Source organism: Caretta caretta, chromosome 1 (assembly GCF_965140235.1).
Source record: "Caretta caretta isolate rCarCar2 chromosome 1, rCarCar1.hap1, whole genome shotgun sequence".
NCBI classification, from domain to species: Eukaryota; Metazoa; Chordata; order Testudines; family Cheloniidae; genus Caretta; species Caretta caretta.
Window position 1 is genome coordinate 158778488 of NC_134206.1, and position 15169 is coordinate 158793656.

Consider the following 15169-nt stretch of genomic DNA (forward strand, 5'->3'; position numbering starts at 1 on the left):
TTGAATAAACTATTGCCCCTGAAAAGAGATTCTGCAAACCCTTAACATAGTCCAGTCGGGTGAAAATTACAATTGATATATAGCTTGATTGTTTACTCACTAATGTGTCTCTTCTTCCTGCCCACACCTGTCTCTCCTTTTACTTAAAGTTAAGGATTTTTTATTTTTTAGGTGAGGGAAGGGATGTGGGGGGAGAAGGAATCACTGATGGCAATTAGACCACCCACACTCTAACTGCTTCTAGAAACCCAGTAATTCTAACCTGCCAGTTTTAGTCTATACTCCCCAGAGTAACCTTCCAGTTATCTTCCTTGACTGTTCAGGCATTTTACAGGAAGGACAGATGTGTCATGCTCTAAGAGTACATTTAAACAGAATCTTTAAGGATGTACTGTAATAGGCTCACAAAGGAGTGGCAGAACCTGCAGGGATCAGTGCTGGGAAGTTTGTGTATGCTTATTTTATAATGTCCTGTCTGAATTTTCTAATGGTGTGTTTTGTTTTGTTTGTTTTTTAAATGTAGGGAATACCAAACTAAACACAGTACTTCTAACTGGAGCCCATGCAGTGTTTGAGTGTTGTGGAATAATTCAGATTCTTTATTGCACTCCAAGAGGGTCTTTAGTGATATTACCAAGACCAAGATTTTCAAGAATAGAGGCAGAGAGTTAGAATTTGTATTTGCCTTCATTGATGTCAGTGTGAGCTGCTGAGTGCTCAGTACTCTTGAAAAGTCAGGCTGGCCTAAGTATTGATTTCAGATTCTAACTTTAGGCTGTTAAAAATCTTGGCCTTGGTATGTAGGAGTGTAGTAGTGATACTTGTGAGGCCTCACCACGTTTAAACAGAATAAAAATGTTGTGTATTAAGATGTCTAGAATTATAGTGCAGGAGTCAGGAATATTTTGTTTAAAATTTCAGTGCAAGTAGTCGTTGGGAATAGTGATCAAAGCATCCACATTGTCTTGTTTTTTCTGCCACAGGGTCTATTGGGACAGAAGGTTGCTACAGCAGTCTTTACAAGGCCTCATTCGACAACATGGCTATTTATCTACAAAAGAAAGAGGAAAGACTACAGCAGCAGCAGAAGAAGAAAAGAAAAGAGCTGCAGCACGAATCTAATAGACAAACTAAAAAGACCAGAACAAGAGAATCATCCTAACCATTACTAACCATTAACTACATCATTTGCTTGTAACCTCTACAACACTGAAACCAGACTAGGCACTGAACTTTGCTTAAAAAAAAAAGTGAATGACAAACTTCAACGTTCAGTTTGCATGTCAGATAGGGAATGGCTTTAATGAATCAGGTTAATTTTCTTGTAATGACAATATCCTGCTTGCGACAGATATTGTATTTACTGTATATATTGTTCCTTGCCATTTGTTCTATCCCAGCAGTTGGAAAACTTAGTGCTGGTAATGCAGTTTTAGTAATGTGAAGCACAATATCTTCATATTGAGCTAGTGCTTTACTTGGAGAATGGAATTTGTCTTACGTACTGGACTCAACGTATAACCTACATTGAGGCTGGTTTCCAAAAGAAGAAAGTATGCTAATTAGAAGTTGACACCAAGTATTTTAGTTTTTTGTTTTAGACCGTTCGTTTAATATGGCAGCCTATAAAAGGATAATCATGAAAAATTAATCTTTTGAAAAAAAATTTTAAATACAATATATAAGGCTGTAAGTGGCAGGCCTTTATCAATTTTTTTATGGTTAAATGACAGATCGTTACGAATTCTGCGTTAGTACTTAATCCAGCACTATTTACTCAGAGGAAACTCCCAGTGGAAGCAGTGCGGGAATAGATTTTACAAACTGTAAAGCAGCAAAAGGTGTCAACCAAACCCCACCGCCATGTGAGGAAGACTGGTTTGCTGCATTCTGACTTTTCAGCTTATCTGTAGAAATGGTTTCAGAGCACCCAGTGCAATACTATCTTGTGTGTCCCGCTTTTTGTGACAAAAGTTTCATTTGATGCTAGCTAAGAAATAAAAATCTTGACTAACAGTTGAGAGAATCTTATAGCATCAGTTGTTACTTCATCACATATGTTTATTTAATGGCAGAGGAAAACTATATCTATATCAGAACACAACTTGTCTTCATGGAATATACTTCAGATGGGATTGTAAAGCTGGATGTATAAATCTCTGTGATCCATTAAAAACATAACTTTGAACTGAAAATCTATCCACGTACTTATATAGCTCATCACTGTGGGATCTGAGCCTTTTTAGTTTTAAGTAGTAAAACTTTGCATGCAACTAATATACAAGAGATTGGTGAACTACAAAGGAAAACCCCTTCAGTTTATTTCTAGAGTATTAGCTGTTGATCAACAAAGCAGAACCCACCACTTATATCCACACACTTAATTGCATTATACTATTGCTCTTATTGTAGGGCCCACAGTCAGGATCACTGGGGCCCTTTTGTGCTTATTGCTGTTAAATCAATTTTTTAAAAAGCTTTTTCATGAACACCTCATTTGAAAGTCCCACTTAAGGTGGAAGCATTATATGCACTACCATGGAACCAGCAAATATACTAAATTCATCTTAATGATCTAATCTGGGATTTCTTTCCATATTGCTTTAGGAGTCTGTCTTGTGCCATGACAAAGCTTCTATTCATGTTGGAGTGTGATGCATCAATGTCATATGCTGGATATTCAGGGAAGGATTGTCCACCTGTTTGTTCAGTGCCCTGTAGAATAGGACCTTTTATCCTGGTTGGGACCTGTAGGTACTATCCTAGCATAAAATGGTTCTATTACTAAACTTCAGTGCTATCAGGACTGTGATATTGCAGGAATGAAGGTAAATGTGCAGCTGTTACTCTTAATAATTCTCACAGGGAAGAGAACTACAAGGTCTAAGCCTAAGCCAAGTCTGCTGCAATAATCACTGTTAGCCCAAGCCCTGCGTGGTGGTGGTCTTGTACTATATAGGAAGGTTTTGTGATTCCACTTGGAGCCAGGTGATGGTGAGAGGCCCAGGACCTGAAGGGGTGCACTTGCTGTGATTAGAAGGTGTCAGTGGTGAAGTGCATCCAATAACTGACCATACCCTGTGTCTGACTCTGGCCTTAATTCCCCCTTTTGGAGTATTTGAAGTTCCATTCATCATATTTTTGCACCATGTTTACAAACATGAACTCAAACAATTAGTACTTTCAGGAGGATGTAAATTTTTGGAGAGGAAACTAGGACTGTATATTACAGAATCGAGAAATTATGGGGACTAGAGCTCTAGAGAGAGGTGTTACTATTTCATGTACTGCATACTGTGTAATAAAATGAAAGGATTTCATGCTTGTAAACCTACACTGGCTACTTATTAAGTAAATATTTACAGAGATACTGCAACTGCGGTGAGCATTCTAGCTGTATGTAGACAGGCTTGCTTCCTGGTACCTCCTCTGCTCTCTTCACTCCTGCAACATATTCTCCTCCCTCCATGTTCCATGCTGGTTGCTCCAGTTATGCTCTTTCTAAAGGACGGAAGATTTGGTAGCATAAGGAGTTTCTAAAGTCAGAAGGGAAGATGGATTCTTTTCATCCATATTTAACATAAAGGAATTCAACTTTAACATTTCCAAAGCATTTATTTTTTCAGTTCTTGTAAAGTGCCTAAGTTACCCTAGCTCTATCTGATATCCTGGTGCAAACACAAGCTCTTCCAATAGTTGGAATCTAACATGGGTCACTGTAGGAAGAGATTAATTAAAAACTTGCATTGTGATACAACTTAGTCACTACATATATTAATGGCAAATGATTCAGCTACACAAACGTTTGGTGTGCCTGATCAGTTTTTGTCCTCTATTTCATCTGGTTTCTCTGTCGATCTCGAGACCACACTCATCACCTTGGTATCTCAACTGCTTTAGCATGTTAAACGTGGGTGATTGATTTTTGTTTACGTCTTGGCTTAGAATGCTTGGACTAAAGCATAAATGCCCACCATAAATAGAAACATGCCAAGAATGGCATTGTTTTCTAACAGAACCATTAATCCGTATGAAGCATTAAAATGGCCTTTTATAGCTAAATATACCAGTACTGTGCTACTCCCTTTTCATTCTGTATTCCAGCCCCTCTGTCCTCTTATGTGCTGATAACCAAAATAAACCACTATCATAACTAAGTCTTTGCATTTCTGTACTCGACTAGAAGCTTTCCCACAAAACTAGGTCAGTTCCTGTATTTATACTATGTTAAAGTCCTGAATGTAGCATGGATCACTGTTCTCAAGTAAATTGAAAAAAATCAAATACAGAAGAGGCAAAGCAGGGCTTATTAGCGCATATATTGATCCCAAAGATCCTTTCAACACAAGATAGTCCTGCAACCTTCCACTGAAATCAAACTCCAACATATTAAAGGCAAACCTGCACCAAAATCCCAAACACTGGAGTGTTTGAAATTTAGGTCCAAATTTCACAGCTGAAACATCCTCACTGTCTATCCCTGGCCAGATATTCAAGTGTTTTTCCACCAGCCCTCACCCAGAGCAATAGGGGCTGCTGAATGCTATGTACTCTTAAAAATCTAGCCATCAGTGTGTCTTATTTACCCAATGGCACAAATAGTGGCATTTAGTTGTTTGCTGGCCATCGCTCTGCTTGTGTATCTCCTTCCCTGTCCCAACCCCTTTGTAAGCTCTGTGGGGCAGGGACTACTTATTACTCAGTTTGTGCAGTGTTAAGCACCATGGGATCCTGTTTCTTGGTTAGTCCCTAGACACTACAGTAATAACCATTACAACTTGTCAACTTCACAGGGGAAAGGGGCTTTTCTGTCCCATTCACAAATCTGGAGCCATTATTTGTCAGTCTCCAAGTTACAAAAGAGGCTTATATTGAAAACTCATGGAGTATTTATAAATATAGGAAAGGAAGGAAAAAGCTGAAGAAATACCAAGTTTGACTTAATTTCCTCAGCATTTTAAAATAAAATGTACATTTTTTAGCAAGCTCTTCAGAGTTTGCATAAGCATTGAAACACTCTACAGAGGTTCCCAAACTTTTCTTCTTGCATACCCCCTTCCAGGTCTACCACCTGCCTATGTATCCCTACCCTTCTCCTCCCCGATACTGTGTGTTCTTCTTAAAACAACCTGACTTCAGATATCTCTCCATATTTCACTGTTACATACAGATAATAGTAGTTATGCAAAGTATACAATCAAAAATCCACAACTAAATTCTGAGCTCAGTTAGACTGGACAGTTGCTGGGAAACTGAACCCATGCTGCATGGTGATTGAAGGCTTTCTACGTCAATATCTCTGTATCTGTGTGCTCACTGGTACATCTTGATGTAAGTTATCTGCTGTATTTTATATAACAAAATCCCTATTTATATAACAAATTATATATAAATATATTATATATATATAAAAATAAATTCCCCACTTGCTCTAAAACAGTGGCTCTCAAACTTTTGTACTGATGCCCCCTTTCACACAACAAGCTTCTGAGTGCAACCCTCTTTATAAATTAAGCACACTTTTTTATGTTTAACACTATTATAAATGCTGGAGGCCAAGTAGGGTTTGGGGGTGGAAGCTGACAGCCCCCCCTCCCGCCATGTAATAACCTCATGACCCCTTGAGGGGTCACGACCTGCAGTTTGAGAACCCCTGCTCTAAAATCAAGATGACAAAAAGTCATAAGTTCTGCTCACTTTTCTATAGAAGCTTTAATGTGAGAGGCTGACCTGCAGGGGCAAATCATGCATCCCTTACTCAGTAGTTTCACTGCTGTCAACATGACTACTGGTATGTGCCAGGCAAGAAGGATTTGACGGGAGGTAGGTTGTGACAGACTGACACTATACTCGAATATCCTGAATGAAATTTTAAGTTAAAACCTTACCGAATTAGGGTTAATATAGTGTATTAGAAATGCAATTTTTTATGTACTGTTATAAGATTTTATGGAATTTCTTTAGCAGAAGACAAAATGAATGCAATCGCATTCAGGGCTTTCTGGAACTATACATGTGAAGTGGATTTTTCTAGAAAGTACCTTAAATGAGGGGAATGCAAAACCTTTTGATAGTATGCTCTGGGGAGGGAGACCCATAGTGTACTAATTACCTGCTTCAGAAAACTTTAGATCAAAGAACCCTGATTTGTATAAAGGGTCTTGGTCTGAGCTGAAGCTGTGATGAACCTGTAACGACACTGAATTGCCTGGTGTGGGGTTTGAAGGTAGGGTGACCAGATAACAAGTGTGAAAAATCGGGACAGAGGGTGGGGGGTAATAGGAGCCTATATAAGAAAATGCCCCAAATATAAAATTATAAAATCAGGACATCTAGTCACCCTATTTGAAGGACTGCTCCTGCCAGAATCTGTGTTAGGGTGGGGGTGTTCCTGGTGAGCTTAGTAGCATGCATCTAGGTTCTTTTATTGTTTTTAATGTTCTCTCTCTAGTGCTTTTTACCTTAAGTATAAAGTAGGCTTATTTAGAAAGATGTGGGTGGTCCAGGTATCTGTTGACAATGCTGGTAATTCTCTGAAGCGAAAGGAAGCAAATGTCCTTTGGCAAGCTGTCTATGCTGGGAAATACGCAGTGAATGCAGGAACCTGTACAACCTAGGAATACCCACCGTGGTCACACAGGAGAGACAGCCAGGTTTCAACCTGGAAAGGCAATGTTTGGAGAGCTGGAAGCCAAGAGCAAGTGCCCTTGTTGAACCACCGAGGGGAAATACAGCTGCAGTTGTCCTGACTTGTGACCGTAGGTATTTTATAGATAGGGGAAAAGACAAGTAGAGAGGTTAAGGCCCAAAGCTACAAAGGAACTTAAGTGTTGCTGTGCCTAACTTTTAGGTTGCTAGCCACCTAGTGGAATGCACAAAACCTGAGTTAGTTGCCTAGTATAATGTATGGGGAAAGATAGGTGCTTAAGAATGGGACCCACAAAAGCCAACACACTAGGCAGGGATTTGCCTTACATAGCCAGTAGCACATGCTGAAGAGGGATGTGTCCTAAACCCCACCCCACATTGTTAGGCACTCTAAACCTGGGCTGGAGGAAGATGCCGGTCTCTGCTTGGGATCCACAGATAAGAGCCCTTTCTTGCAAGAACAGAAGGACGTGTGTGTGTGATCTGCATATATATATATATATATATATATATATGCAGGAGTGGCCCCAGGGATAGACGAGATTGGAGAAAATAGAGAGGAGATGGGGAAGATCCATTAGAGGTTGTATGTAAATCCTACCCATTCAAAATGATCAGATGATCATCTATCCCTAATGGTGAGATTTGAGGTCCCCTAGGTGGATTACAAGTGTTCATTGGGAGAGTATGGGATTTTGGGGACTGATTTATGTGCTATGTTGGTATTTTACTTTTGGATTTAAATAAGGGAAATGCCAGAAAGGGGAGGGACGCATGAGGGTTAGGGGAAAAAGACTACAAGATATCAATATGGAAGCTGATAAACAGAAACTAAGCCATATTCAGGAACACAACATAATTAGAAATAAGATAGACATTGACCACTCAGGAGTTCATGCCTTCACACAGCTAAAGAATCACAATAATTTCAAGTTTTTCAGTAAATTAAGTAGTTATTCTCAGTGGCTCTTCCTTTTAAATAAGGTTGGAAGGATTCGATTTTTATCAGTAAATGTTGGTAAACACCAATTTCATACTCCCCTCCAAACCCATGAAAAATGATTTCCATTGTGATAACTGAAATTTACAGATAGGCAAAGTAAGCAAATGCTGCTCGAGAACTTCTTAGAGTTTGATTTTAAACATATTTACTTTGTATATTTTGACACGTGATGTTGACAATGTGTGTTTTGGAGGTTATAAAGCTTTAACATTTTGAATCACAATGTCTTGTCATAAATATAAAGAGAAGGGTAAACAGCTTTAAAATCCCTCCTGGCCAGAGGCAAAACCCTTTCACCTGTAAAGGGTTAAGAAGCGAGGATAACCTCGCTGGCACCTGACCACAATGACCAATGAGGAGATAAGATACTTTCAAAAGCTGGGGGGAGGGAGAAAACAAATCTCTGTCTGTCTGTTTGTGTGATGCTTGTGCTGGGGACAGAAAAGGAATGGAGTCTTAGAACTTAGTAAGTAATCTAGCTAGATATGCATTAGATTATGATTTCTTTAAATGGTTGAGAAAATAAGCTATGCTGAATAGAATGGATATTCCTGTTTTTGGGTCTTTTTGTAACTTAAGGTTTTGCCTAGAGGGATTCTCTATGTTTTGAATCTAATTACCCTGTAAGGTATTCTTTTTATTGTTACTTCTATTAAAATTCTTCTTTTCAAGAACTGAATGCTTTCTTTCATTGTTCTTAAGATCCAAGAGTTTGGGTCTGTGGTCACCTATGCAAATTGGTGAGGATTTTTATCAAACCTTTCCCAGGAAGTGGGGTGCAAGGGTTGGGAGGCTTTTGGGGGGGGAAAAGGTTTACAGACGGGCTCTTTCCTAATAAAATAAACCTGGTCAGACGTTTGGTGGTGGCAGTGGAAGTCCAAGGGCAAAGGGTAAAATATTTTGTACCTTGGGGAAGTTTTAACCTAAGCTGGTAAAAGTAAGCTTAGGAGGTATTCATGGAGGTCCCCACATCTGTACCCTAGAGTTCAGAGTGGGGAAGGAACCTTGACATGTCTGTAATTAAATAATTATTGGCTGAGGGCCCCCCCCCCCAATTTCCTGTAACCAAAATTTAAATAGCTAAAAATTAAAAATGCTTAAAAATAATCAATATGCACCAAAATTAGAAAAAAAATTGAATTCTGCCAAGTCTACTTTTAAAATGCCATCTTTGAACATCAAAGGGCTAAATAATGTCATCAAAAGGGAAAAAAGCCCTAGCAGAACTTACAAAACCCATTCTCAGACTATTCCACTCTAAGAAACTGAGAAGCGTCAAATTATGGTCATGAAAACGATTGCTTTCAGTAGACTTTCACTGCTGAATCATGACAAAGATTTTAACAAAAATACTAGATAGCCAATTGTAGTTCATGCTCTCAATTTATATAAATCTAGCTCAAACAAAAATTAATTACGGATAGACAAATGTCAGACAGTATTTGGGGAGTACTTGGTATCATCTATCACGTCAGATCAAAAACAAACTATTTCTTTTATCACTACTTGACAAAGAGAAAGCTTTCTTGTGTCAAGTCCTGTCCCGCATGAACTATGGGCCCCAGTTCCTTAAATGGAAAACAGCTCTTTACAACAGCCTAAGAGCAACTGTGTGAGTTAATGGGGTTAAATCTCCTTTTGAACTACTCAGAGGGACTAAGAAGGGATGTCCATGGTCTCCTTTACAGTTTGCACTAGCCCTGGAGCCATTCACACAAGATAAGAAACAATGAATCTTTCAGAGAAATAAAACTTGAAGGAACACATCAGAAAATAGTGTTATAAGCAGATGTAATATTTTTATCTAAACCAAATATTTTCCTAAAATTAGTATCTAAAGACTTTGGGAAAGCATATGGATTGAGAGTAAATTATGCCAAAGCTGAAATGCTAGCTATAAATTTGCCAGACTCTGAGAAGTCATTCCTCCAGAAAACACTGGGTACAGATGGCAACAAATTTTATAAGACACCCGGGCATTCAAATCTCAAACAACCTAGATGAGCTCTATGATTTAAATGTCAAACTACTACTTCAGCAAATGAAAAAAAGAGATCTTGAGTGCTGGAGGAAGTGTGCAATTTCTTGGTTGGGAAGAATAGCTACAGTAAAAATGAACATGTTGCCAAGGATATTTTTCTTGTTACAAAATCTTTCCATGATCATAGCAGGAATGCGGAGGATGTTAGAATTTATATGGAAGAAGAAAAGAAAACCAAGAGTGAATACAGATACTATGGACACCCATTAAACAGGACAGACTGGTTGTTCCAAATATTCTATGGCAGGGGTGGGCAAATCTTTTGGCCTGAGGGCCACATTGGGGAATAGAAATTGTATGGTGGGCCATGAATGCTCACAAAATTGGGGTTGGGGTGTGGGAGGGGGTGAGGGCTCTGGTTGGGAGTGAGGGCTCTGCAGTGGGGCTTGGGATGAGGAGTTTGGGGTGTAGGAGGGTGCTCTGGGCTGGGACCAAGGGGTTTGGAGAGTGGGAGGGGGATCAGGGCTGGGGCAGGGAATTGAGGCGTGGGGAAGAGGCTCAGGGGTGCAGGCTCCGAGCAGCACTTACCTCAAGTGGCTCCCGGAAGCAGTGGCATGTCCCTTCTCCAGCTCGTATGTGGAGGCGCAGCCAGGCGGCTCTGCATGCTGTCCCATCTGCAGGCACCACTCCTGCAGCTCCCATTGGAGCCCCAGAGGGGGCCACTGGAGCACGTAAGGGCTGGAGCGGGGCCATGCCACGGCTTCTGGGAGCCGCGTGGTGTGGCCCGCAACACAGCACCCCGGCTGGAGCGCCAGAGCGGGGCAAGCTCCAGCCCCTCCTCCCCAGCAGGAGCTCAGGGCTGGCTTAAAACAGCTCACTGGCCGGATCTGGCCCATGTTTGCCCACCCCTGATCTATGATATTATTATGATATTGATTTTAAAAAACCCTTCAACCGCACTACACAAACTTAAAATAAATAAACAAAACAAAAAGCATTAAGCCAATTAAAACAAGTTTTAGCTCAAGCCCCAGCCTCAACCTATCCAAAAATAAAACAGCCATTTATACTGGAATTAATTACAAAAAACCAAAACAAAGCTACATCAAAACCATAATACAAAGCTCCAGTCCATAACCTATACCTTTAAATAAAATAAAAATAATTCATTCCCTATTACAATAATCTTTGCACTAATATAAACTCTGCAATGTTAAAAATATCTAATAAAATCATAAATATTGCTATCCCCCCCCATAAAATATATACTCATTAGCAAAATGAGCAACAATCAATTTTTCTTCTATCATGACCAACCCCTCCCACCCAAATCCTCATTTCACTGAAAATGTCACTGATGAGTGAAAATGTCACTATATCATTTAGCTGGCAGTCATGGCAAAACATGAATCAGCCTTCATAGCTGCACTCCACTTTGAAAGGTCTGCATGGAGAGTCTTGAGATTAGCTAAACCAAGCTTTAAGCTATTTTAAATCATGTATCAGTGTTGTTTTCTGAGAAGTATATGGAGCAGCACTTCAGAGTATGCCAGGGTCTCACTCTGGAGATATTTTTATTATATGACATATGACATAAGTAATTAGAAGCAAATTATGGAGCACATGGACAAGACAATGACTCCATGAAAGATGAGAAATGAAGAAATCATCCATTTGTTGCAAGGAAAAAGGAATCAGCTCTGCAAGCCTCATTCATGAGTTTGTTCCTTCTCCAGTGCAGGTGAAGTCAACAGGATTTACTTAAGTAAATATTACTTGCATGAGTAAAGATTGTTGGCTTCAGCTCTAAATTTATGTCACAGTGGAGCTCTCTGTTAAAAACAGTGCTCAAGAAAGCTGTGGGATCTGAAATGGAAGCAGTAAATTAAGTTCTCTGCCTATAAGACAAACAGAATGCAATCTGCAGCAGTGTAAGCTTCCACCTGCTGTCTCACTCCTGAGCTGAGAAGGTATTTAATTCTCCATACCCATTCAATCCTCAGGCCTTCTGCAGAAACTGTCAGCCAGCCTGCCAATTACTCTGGGATATTTTTGTGACCCAGCCACCTGTCATTCACTAAGAAGTGAGCTGAGTTCCCTATATAACAGGATACCGATGGGAGAGTTAAAGTAACAAAGGCAAAAGGGTAGATTGCAGCCAGCCCCTGAACAGGATTCAAGGGGATGGCTGTTACTGCAATTCTTGTGCTCTCCTGAGCAGAAAGGCCGGTGCTAGCTACTCAAAACAGGCAAGGAGAAGTCGGTGCTATGGCTGGATGAGGATGGGTGCATACACTACACCCCCTTAAGGGATGCTGTGATCACACAGTCTCTCTTGTGAGTCAGTGAGACCCAATGGGAGGTATTCGTCTCTGCACTGCCGTCTCTTTGTGCCAGCTAGAAAATCCCCTCGGGAAGATATTCCTGACAGTAGGATCCTCAGCCTAACATTCATCAGCTCTGCACCCCAGCTCCCAACCCTACCCTGAAGCCCTCAGTGCTGAGCACATTCTAAGGCAGGCGGAAATGGGACTAATTTGTTTCTATGCCACGGCTGTTACCCAGCTGCAGAAGGCTCTTAAGGGCCATGGGCGGGGTGCTGGAACAATCTGTATAATTGAGAGACATTGAACTGTAAACCTGTCTATAATGGAAACCACTTCAAGCCAGAGGGTGCTTCTGCATCCCCTGCACCCCTCGTTCCAGCACCTCTGGTCGTGGGCAGCCCCAGGTACAACTTCTAACCTGTACTTGTGGCTAGTTTAGTCCCAGAACTGAGTAGGTACCAGCCATTTTCCATCAATCCCAGGACTAGTGCAGGGAAGGGAAGAATCTGGTCCCAGCCTTCCTGGAGCTCCTGCTGGAGCAGTGAATACCTGCATCACCCCCAGCTGAGGGCTGTACTTTAATGAGCCCTTACCTTACAATTGAAGAGACCTGACAAAGAACAAAGGCATGGCCCTGTTATAATACAGTTCTGGCTCTCTCATCCTCATTGCTATTTGTATAGTAACCATTGATTTCTAGGTCATCTGCTCATTGTCTAGTTAGTTACACCCACGCTTACAGGCAAGCTACAGGAGGATCCTTTGTTGGGTGGAATAAAGGAACTACATTTTCACTTCACTGTACTTTGTTCTGTTTCATTATTAGTTCAGTGTTCTCTGTGTGGCTAATTGAACAGAGCATGGCAATAAAAAGCTTAGAGATTGCACTTGTAATGATCCTATAAAATTCAGTACAAAACATTATTAACAGTGTTCTTGAAAATAGGTAAGTTCAAGGCACAAAATTCATGCTGGATCCAATGGGGATATTTGGATTAGAGGTTTTGCTCCTTTGAGCAGCAAACAACCAATACATGCCAAGATGTCTGCTACATTATCGAGCAGAGCTCCACCGACCAGAAAGCAGCTCCATCAGTTGTTTAATCCGGTCAGTGCTGCAGACGGCAATATTAGGCAGGCAACCGCTCCTGCAACCGCTGGAGATGGAACATGCTGTGACCATCGTTGCCAAAAAGCAAGCTAGACCGTAGTGGAAAATTCCAGGTGAAAAATTTCAATTGGTTCCAACTGGCAACTAAATTTTGGAGCAATGCAATAGGTCTTGTAGTCTAGGGTTCCCTTCCTGTAACTACCACCACCTTTCTTCTTCATGACAGTCACCAAATAAACAAAGACCACACAACCCCTTCTCTCCACATCTAAATGAAAACAGGCATAATTTGTATTAAGAATGGAGGCAGAAAAACAAATTTACCAATTCAGCATTATCAAGATGCTTGCGTAGTGAGGAAACTATGTAATCTTTTACTGTAGCTCTTGTCCTCTCTCTCCTCCTATTGTTTGTTGAACTTATTTGCATGCCATGTCCAGTGAAGCTGCGAGTGCTTTGGGGTGGAGACTGTGTTTCTCTTTATGTTTTCACAGTGCCTAACAAAACAACCCCTCTTTTCTCCCCCCCATCTCCAGTCCTCATTGAGGACCTTGGGTGTTACCATAAATACATATAATAATACTGTTCCTTCACTAGAAAGGTAGAGACAAGTAAAAATCAAGATACCTGCTGAGGGGTTCTAATGAAGCCTATTGGCATTTCCACTTGCGGTCCAAGACAAATCCATTTCGTATATACAGTCTAAGATAGTTACTTTTACCTTCAGAGCCTCTGCCTTCTAGATGAAGTGCAATTGTTCCTGGGCAAGGCTAGCTATATTCCAAAATACTGTAATAGGCTTCTAGTGAAACGCTACCATTCTATATGTTTATGTAGGTAAATACTGTAGGAGAGTTCGTATTAGAGATAGGCCAAAGAGACAGTGTTTGGCTCTAGAATAATTTTAGGCTAGAGTTAGAGGCTTGGGCCTGTCACGTTTGAGTTCAAGATAGTGGTAATCTGCTACGATCAGCCATTTTAGTGAAATTGTCGCCATCTTCATCTGAATCTGAGTTGGATTCAGAAAATAGGCCTCATCTAGATTGGGATTCATCCCAGCACCAAAATGGATGTCAGGCTTGGATCCAAGGATTTAAAAACCGGGCCCCACATGCGGTAGTTATGATTATAATAGTGTTTAAATATTGCATGATTTTGAGGAGAGCTGTGACTGGAAAACCACTAATAATTGAATTCTAATGACTGATGACATGTCATTATCTCTGAGAAAATATTCTTGGCAGGGGAGTATATGAGGTGTTAAATAGCTTTTGTGATTGTCAAATGCCTGCAAAAGCTCTTTATTGTAAACATAATCCAGTCCCATGAAGGTCATCCCTATTTGGTGACAAAAAATTAAGAAACCCACAACCCAAGATATTCTGAACCAGGGACTATGAAAGTTTTCTGCTGCTTCCTTCTCTTGCTGTTCACGGATAATTGTTGAACACAGTAGCTGTGTAGTAAGGGGCGTGAGGTAACTGGATGTAAATGATAGCCAATATGGATTTCAATGTCCTTTGTTAGATAACATAATGACCTAGTTAATGCACTGGACTTCTTATATAAGCATAGGTCCTTTGCAAGCTATTAGTCCCTTGTATTCATGAGAGAAGTAAGATACCTAAATATCATTTTTCCATGACATTTTAAACAGTGAGTAACAGGCATAAAAAGAATTGTAGGGCCCTGTATTTTGCTTGCTAATAGGTGCTGCTTTTACATAAAATTGAATGCATTTATTCATGTAATTTGGTAAAAAGGATCCTCTGGTGCTGTGTAACAGAGAATAAAAGAACCTTGAAAAGATGAAAAATTGGAGAAGATGAGAGGCTTTCAAATTTGTTGCAGTATTGCGCCTTACTTTGGAAATGGATGGGGGCCTATACAAGTAGGATGATCTATATATGAACAGAAAAAGACATTACCACCTCTGAAGATAGAAAAATACACAGTATAGTCACCACATTGTCTAATACAGCATGTATTTCTATCAGGACTAAATATCTGCTGCTTTGTATATGCTGAATATTTAATTGGAATCCTTTTGTAGCAAGCAGCATTGGCAGAGGGAACAAGCAAGTTTGCCAGTTATATGT

At 40.3% G+C, this 15169-nt stretch overlaps 1 protein-coding gene across 1 annotated transcript in view; it reads left to right on the top strand.

The window, feature by feature from the left end:
• WDR4 (WDR4 tRNA N7-guanosine methyltransferase non-catalytic subunit) overlaps positions 1-2195 on the top strand; it is a 29998-nt gene extending 27803 nt beyond the window's left edge. The window contains exon 11 of the mRNA XM_048865708.2: positions 984-2195. Coding sequence (XP_048721665.1) covers positions 984-1162 — 179 coding nt within the window. The 3' untranslated portion in view covers positions 1163-2195. The remainder of the gene's footprint in view (positions 1-983) is intronic.
• The last annotated feature ends 12974 nt before the right edge of the window (positions 2196-15169 follow it).